Below are 7,454 nucleotides of genomic sequence, written 5' to 3' on the forward strand. Positions count from 1 at the left end.
GCGTTCCGCTTGGACTGCCGGTACCCGTCAGCTGCCTCTGGAGTCCCACAGGCCAAAAGGACCTGATAGGACTCTTTCTTCAGCTTGACAGCCCCCCTAACTGCCGGTGTCCACCAGCGGGTTCGGGGGTTGCCACCACGACAGGCACAGACAATCCTGCAACCACAGCTCCAGTCGGCCGCCTCAACAATGGAGGCACGGAACAGGGTCCATTCAGACTCAATGTCCCTCGCCTCCCCCGGAACATTTTGGAAGTTCTGTCAGAGGTGGGAATTGAAGCTCCTTCTGACAGGAGACTCTGCCAGATGTTCCCAGCAGACCCTCGCAATACGTTTGGGCCTGCCTGGTCTGACCGGCATCCTCCCGCACCATTCAATTCAATTCAATTCAAAAATACTTTATTAATCCCAAAGGGAAATTGAGCCAATTCACCACCAGGTAGTGGTCAGTTGACAGCTCCACCCTTCTCTTCACCCGAGTGTCCAAGACATGCGGCCGCAGGTCAGATGAAACAACCACAAAGTCTGTCATCAAGCTGCGGCCTAAGGTATCCTGGTGTCAAGAGCACATATGGACAGAGACCACAGTCAGAACCTGTCCCCCCACATGTAGGCGGAGGGAGGCTACCCTCTCATTCACCAGGGTAACCCCCAACGTACAGGCACCAAGATGGGGGGCAACTAGTATGCCCACCCCTGCTCGGCGCCTCTCAGTGGGAGCAACTCCAGAGTGGTAGAAAGTCCTACCCCTCTCAAGGAAACTGGTTCCAGAGCCAGAGCCATGCGTTGAGGTGAGTCCGACTATATCTAGTCGGAACCTCTCAACCTCACACACCAACTCAGGCTCCTCCCCCACCAGAGAGGTGACGTTCCATGTGCCAAGAGCCAGCTTCTGTAGCCGAGGATCAGACCGCCAAGGTCCTCGCCCTCAACTACCACCCGTCACACACTGTACCTGACCCCTTTGGCCCCTCCCACGAGTGGTGAGCCCATGGGAAGGGGGACCCACGTTTCCTCTTCTGGCTGTGTCCGGCCGGGCACCATGGGTGAAAGCCCGGCCACCAGGCGCTCACCAATGTGCCCCACCTCCAGGCCTGGCTCCAGAGGGGGGCCCCGGTGACCCACGTCCGGGCAAGGGAACACGGTTTCCATTTATATAATTCATCATAAGAGGTCTTCGGGCCGCTCTTTGTCTGATCCCTCACCTAGGACCTGTTTGCCATGGGTGACCCTACCAGAGGCAGAAAGCCTCAGACAACTTAGCTCCTAGGATCATTGAGACACTCAAACCCCTCCACCACGGTAAGGTGGAGGGGTTATATTATATAATGTTATGCTATTAAATTTTTCTCATCAGCTTATAAATCCTGATTCTGAACATAAAAGACAACATAAAATGTGTGTGTTGTGTGTACATAATAATGTAAATTCAGCTTTAATAAATTTCATTCTAAACAAAATCTGCTGATTTTAGTAGCATTAATGTCAGTGATCTCAATATCAGATATCGGTATCGGCCCAAAATTTCATATTGGTGCATCACCAATTCAAACAAACTCTCTGATCAAAACACCCACACCAGAAGGCCTTTTACGGGGCAGAAGCCTGTGATTTCAGCTGATGTTTAATGAAGTTTGTTTTATTCTTTCTGAGGGGAAGTCAAGTTTCAAACAACCTAAAACCAGTGAAGGAAAAGTTTATTAACTTAGAAACACTAAAGAAGATTGTTGTTAGGTCTCCTCAGGTCATGACAAAGCAGTTCAAACTGAAGCATCATTTCTAGTTGCTACCTGCGGCTGAAGCATGAAAACAGAATATCCGTACGTTTAGTTGACTGAGCGATTCAGATTTCCTCGCACCTGAAGAGAACCGACACCCTCCACTAAGACGGGCCACACGTTTGTGTCTGATGTTGATCAGACTCAGATCTGGAGTTTGTCAGAACTCACATCAACAAGCAGAGATGTGATCACGCTCCAACGTATGGAAGAACCCATGACGCAGTGAGAAAGTTACACGTTTGTGTGTGTGCTGACTTTTTAACTCATCACTGTTGAACTGAATCATCGCTGGTCTCAGATGAATCGTGTTGTTTTATTTTGGGTCCTTTTTGGACCAGTTCTGATCATATTTAGATGCTTCTTGTTAAGATCGGGTTTTTGTGTTACATTTTATTTGTTTAACATCTTTTGGACATTTTGTGTGTATTGTTGTGAGGTGACGATTTGAGCTCATATAAATCCCTAAAGGTCATGAGGTCATTGACTTACGTAGGGTCTTACGGTGTCTGATGAGGCAAATTTTCCTCATCATCTAGTGAGGAGTTAAAAACTTTCTTCAGATGCCTTTCTGGGTGAACAGAACCCATTTGTGTTCACATCCAGAATGCTGACCGGGCTCCATCTGGGGGTGGAAGCAGCAGATGCTGGGACAGAACCGAACCTGGGTCCCACATGGAAACACCTGACCCTGGTCAGTTTATAGACAGGTCTGTTTAAGGGTTCAAGGAGCTGTGGAGTTCAGGTGATACATCACGCGTGTCAAGGAGAGAACAATAGGAGGGAGGGGGCACTGAAGACAGAAGGAGGCCCCTCAAAAGGGGTGGGGAGGATGGGGGGGGCCTTACCACGGATGTCTACATCCTCCTCTGAGACCAACATTAGAACAGAACACAGAGTCTGGCTCCTCCATCTGAACTCTGAATGTTTCACTCCAGTAAAAGTTCCTCTGGGTTTGAAGACTCCAGCTGTGAACAGCTGGATGGACCAGATCCCAGTCAACAGAACCAAACCGGTTTCAAACCGATCTTTGGACTCTTTGGTACCAGCAGACATTATCAGTTTTTAATAACGCCATCTGACAGGAAACAGCTGAGACAAACAAGCAGGTGATCTAAACAAGGTCATGTGATCCGACTTTCAGATCCAAGCCACTGAGCCAGAACCAGAACCACAACACTACCAGATCTTTGTGTTTATTCTGTGATTGGGAAGACTTACTGTTCCTGTTGGTCTTCAGCCTGGACAGCAGCTTCTGTGTGGACTGAAGATCTCCACTCTTCACCGCCTGCAGCAGCTCCTGCTCCTTCCCCATCCTCCTCCTCCTAAAGCCGACTGGCTGCACTGACAAGCCTCCTCCTCGTCAAAGAGACATCACGAGTATCAGAGACCTGTTGCAGGCGTGACTCTTCTTCTGACACTCAACGGTCAGCAGAACACCAACTTCACCGCTTTATGTCCCACGTTTCTCCTCCTGAGCGAGGAGACGATGCTGGTGAAGGTAGAGGAGGTACCGTGAGTGGACCCAACAACTGAGAGGAGAGGAATGAAACACACATCAGAGACGTATCAAACAGTCTGGTGGAGTCTCAGACCACATCAGAAGCTCCTACAGAGTCACATTTAGATCAAACCAAAACATCAGACCAAGAGTTTCACTGAGCTGAAACTAAAGGACACAAGTGAAGGAATTAAAATTAAATAAATATGCTGAGGGACGTGGGGATTCCCAACTTAAGGACAGAATTAAAGTTGATTATTTTTCTGCTCTGACCTGTTGAATCATCTTTAAGTCGACGATACTGGCCAACTCTTCTCTTCTGTTGGTGATTATTATACGTGCACAGGACTAGCTACATTCTGAGATGTAATAAAAACAAAAGGCTGCAGAAGCACCGATTCTGCTGGTAGCAGAACAGTTCTGACCCGCCAATACTGACTAGCCTCATGCATTATAATTAACAGAATGTGTTTAATACTGATTACATTCAAAATACTTATTCTGGAACTAAAACCTGGATGACTTGTTATTGTTAGGATGGAGAGCTCACTGACAATGGAACATCACTGTTCAGTTTAATAAAAACAAGATTTCCTCCATCTGTGAACTCACCAACATGAGCAACAACAGACCTCACACATGAGAAATACGGGTAATGTTGACATGTTCTGTGTCCCTGGGGTCCAGCCCCCTCATGTTCTCCCTCCAGGTTCCCCTCCTGTTCTCCCTCCAGGTTCCCCTCCTGTTCTCCCTCCAGGTTCCCCTCCTGTTCTTCTAGTCTCTCCTCAGTTCTCGCTCCCCACGTAGATCACTTGTTTACTTATTTTTAGATTCCCCGTGCCTCTGTTCTAGTGTTTAAGTTTAGTTTGGGTTGTTTAACTAGCTTTGGTTTACAGGTTTAAGATAGTTTTCTCCCCTGCTTCTTCCCTCAGTTCATTGTTTCACCTGTGCCCCATTCCCCACGCTCCTGCTCCTCGTCTCCCATCACCCAGCCCTGTGTATATGACCCTGTCTTGTCTCTCAGTGTGTGTCGGTCCGTTGTCTGTGTTGTTCTGGTCCTCCTCGTGAAACTCTGGGTTTTGCTCATCAAAGAGCTTTTAGTTTTAGTCAGTCGGGTTCCTGACTTTAGGCTTGGCTTCCTGCCCTTCTTGGATTTCTGAATTTTGGACATTGACTCCTAATAAAAGGATTTTACGTTTTACTACGCTCCTGCCTTGTGTCGTTCTGGGTTTCTGCATCTTGGGTCCTGACCTCCTCCTGGCTCAACGTGACCGGAAATTCTCAGTAAAATAAATTCGATATCATAACATGAAGTATTTTGGTGCTTCTCTTGCATCCAGACTATTGTCATCTTAGATAAATCCATACCTGCAGGTCAGAGCTGAACATAGGTCAGATACTTGTCCTCAACTAGAATCAATATTTCACCAAATTCTTACAGGTGTGTGTGTGTGTGTGTGTGTGTGTGTGTGTGTGTGTGTGTGTGTGTGTGTGTGTGTGTGTGTGTGTGTGCGTGCGTGCGTGCGTGCGTGCGTGCGTGTGTGTGTGTGTGTGTGTGTGTGTGTGTGTGTGTGTGTCCTAAAGGAAGACACACCTGTGACAGGTGAGATGAAAGGACACTTTAACTGCACACCCTCAGACCCACAGAGTAATGAAAACATGTCAGGGTGGTTCTGAACATCTCATCTCCCTGGTTCGTCCACTTCTGCTGCTCCAGTCGAGGAGGAATGAGGTCAGTCAGAGCTTCATATCTGCTCCAGTTCCTCTCAGCTCTGAAGGATCATCAACAAAGAGTTCTCTGGTGGATCAAACTCTACTCTGGTCCTCCGTTACATAACGGGGCTGCTGCTGCTGTCAGTCCCATGTACCCGCAGCTCGTCCCCGCTTCCCACCAGCCCCCCAGGCGCTTCGAATCTTCCCCGCTTCCAGAACCAGAGGAGCGGATATCAGACAAGTGTCTCAAACAAGACCCAACTACCGCACACCGAGCCTCCCCACTATGAGGACTCTGGGGAACCCAAAAGCCGAGAAACTGGAAAATCGCGACATGATTTCGGTATGTAAACACACCATTGTGACTCCAGCCACCGACCTTCGGACCGAACTTAGAACAGAACCGAGCCGTTTTTTCTAAACTCCTTCCGTTTTTCACAAAAACACTACAACATGTAAAATAGCACTTACCGTTTTTGGAAACGAGTCCAAAACTAAAACCGCTCAAATTTAACAACCAGCAACGGGAAACTCCTAAGGGCAGGAAAAGTAACGTTATTCCAAGAGCAAAGAATCCAAGAAAGTTCCGAGTCCTTCGGGTTACATAAGATTCTAGTTCCGTTAACATTTAGCGTAACAATTACTGAGTAATTATCCAACTTCGGTACTTTAACGTCTTCGTATCCTCGTGAGCCTTCGACTTTTCCCTCCTCTCCCTGAATGCCAAATTCGCTCCGCTGGATTCTCTCGATTTTACAAACACCGTAAAGGGACCATGAACGCTTCATACAACTTCCGAGAAACACTTTCAAAATAAAACTAATTCGCTCGTTTCACTTTTTTAAATTTCTCACAACTTCCGGTGTTTAAAACATTTTGATGGTTTTTATGAATTTATTACACTGTATTCATCTAAAATGGAAAAAAATTCTTCAACCATAATAAAGGACATGTAAAACAAGCAGTTTTAAAACGATGCATCATAATTCTGATTTTGGATTGTATTTGAAATAAAGAATGAAAACATTGTTTTATGTAGAGCCTCTCAAGGTAAAAAATCATGAGGCGCTTCACAAGAACAATTAAAAAGATTTTTTAATTAGGAAAAAAAATGTGATTAAAAATGTAAAGAATGGGAGAAAGAAGATGAATAAGAGAGGGAAATCAGTGGATCCAGGGAAAGTTGTAATTGTTAGAAAGAGCAGAATAAGGAGAGGGTGGTGATGAAGGGCACACAGAAGCCAGCCTGAACATGTGAGTTTTCAGCTGCTTTGTAAAGAAGACCACTGAGTCCACAGATCTCAGGCTCAGTTTAACGGTTTTTGAGGAAAAAATGTACAATTTCTGTAAAATAGAAGTGTTACATTGATCAGTCGACCGAATAAAAAGAATAAACTTGAGGGGATTGCTTTTCATTTCTGGTACAAACAGCTTCTTCAACTTCCTTCAGCAGGAAGAATTCTCATATCTTTAAGCTTTGGAAATACAGTATAACTGTTCATGAATGCAAAAATAAACTATAATTTCCTTTAGCAGCTTTAAGAACATTTATTTTAAAATAAAGTTTAGTAGGACTTTAACATTTTAGTACTACATTGTTTCCTAAATGTACATGATCGAGACAAATCCTTTTGAGCTCTTGATGAACAAATTAAAGCTTGACTCTTTTCCAGATCGACACATACCAGAAGCCATATTTATCGTTAATGACCAGACTTTTATTTTGGAGTTTCGAGCCATCTTTTTCCTGCTGTGTTCAGCCTTTTCTGCAGAATCTTTATGAAACTGCAGTGACCCACATTCACCCTGGGAGAGGAGCCCCTTCAAAGCCTTTTTGTTGATAAAACTTAATTTTACAAGTCAAACTGTATGTGTGAGCGTTTCCTTTACAGATTTAATACACGCTAGTTTTAGGTTCCTTACGCCTGGTTCTGCTCGGTTCTGCTGAATGTTTTCAAACTGCAGAAAGGATGGGAACTCTTCATCACTAATCCTCATCATCAGAATGTTGGAGAAGGAACAGAGATATTACGAAGTGGGAACAGCTGAAACTGGTTTTACTGGACACGTTAAATGATGACGCTGAGATAAAACGTGAAATAAATCTGAACTAAACCCTGAACAGCTCACCTTCTACTACATTAAAATATTTGTAAAGAAACACTAAATTTAGTCACAATTTCAAAACTAAGTTTAAAATACAAAATGAATAAAAACAAATGTGTATGCAGCATGAGGTGTTTGAACAACTATAATAAAAGATAATCCAGTCTAAGGTCCTGGTTCTCCATCAGAAGATTTATTTTCCCTCCAGGCCGGGAGGGAGTTTCCGCCTCCAGTGGAGGAGTTCTGGTGTTCTGTTCCTGAGTGAAGGCAGGCTGGAGGAAAGGCAGAATGATGGATTAGGATTTCATCTGCAATGATGTTGGCTCCATCATCTGGGGAGAACAGAGTAGAGCTGCT

The 7,454-nt window shown here is 45.1% G+C and overlaps 1 protein-coding gene across 6 annotated transcripts in view; it reads right to left on the bottom strand.

The window, feature by feature from the left end:
- The window catches only part of LOC107396532 (caskin-2), a 72,097-nt gene extending 66,336 nt beyond the window's left edge, over positions 1-5,761 (bottom strand). For 4 of the 6 annotated variants that reach the window (XM_015976294.3, XM_054734200.2, XM_015976293.3 and 1 more), the window contains exons 1-2: positions 5,463-5,696; positions 2,999-3,309 (exon numbers count right to left, since the gene is read on the bottom strand). In XM_015976294.3, the coding sequence (XP_015831780.3) occupies positions 2,999-3,092 (94 nt within the window). In that variant the 5' untranslated portion in view covers positions 3,093-3,309; positions 5,463-5,696. Of the gene's footprint in view, positions 1-2,998; positions 3,310-5,462 lie in introns of all 6 variants that reach the window. The other 2 variants (XM_070551536.1, XM_070551537.1) reach the window with 2 other exon arrangements.
- Positions 5,762-7,454: the final 1,693 nt, after the last annotated feature.

The sequence above is a fragment of the Nothobranchius furzeri genome, chromosome 5, assembly GCF_043380555.1.
Source record: "Nothobranchius furzeri strain GRZ-AD chromosome 5, NfurGRZ-RIMD1, whole genome shotgun sequence".
In the NCBI taxonomy this organism is placed as follows: Eukaryota; Metazoa; Chordata; class Actinopteri; order Cyprinodontiformes; family Nothobranchiidae; genus Nothobranchius; species Nothobranchius furzeri.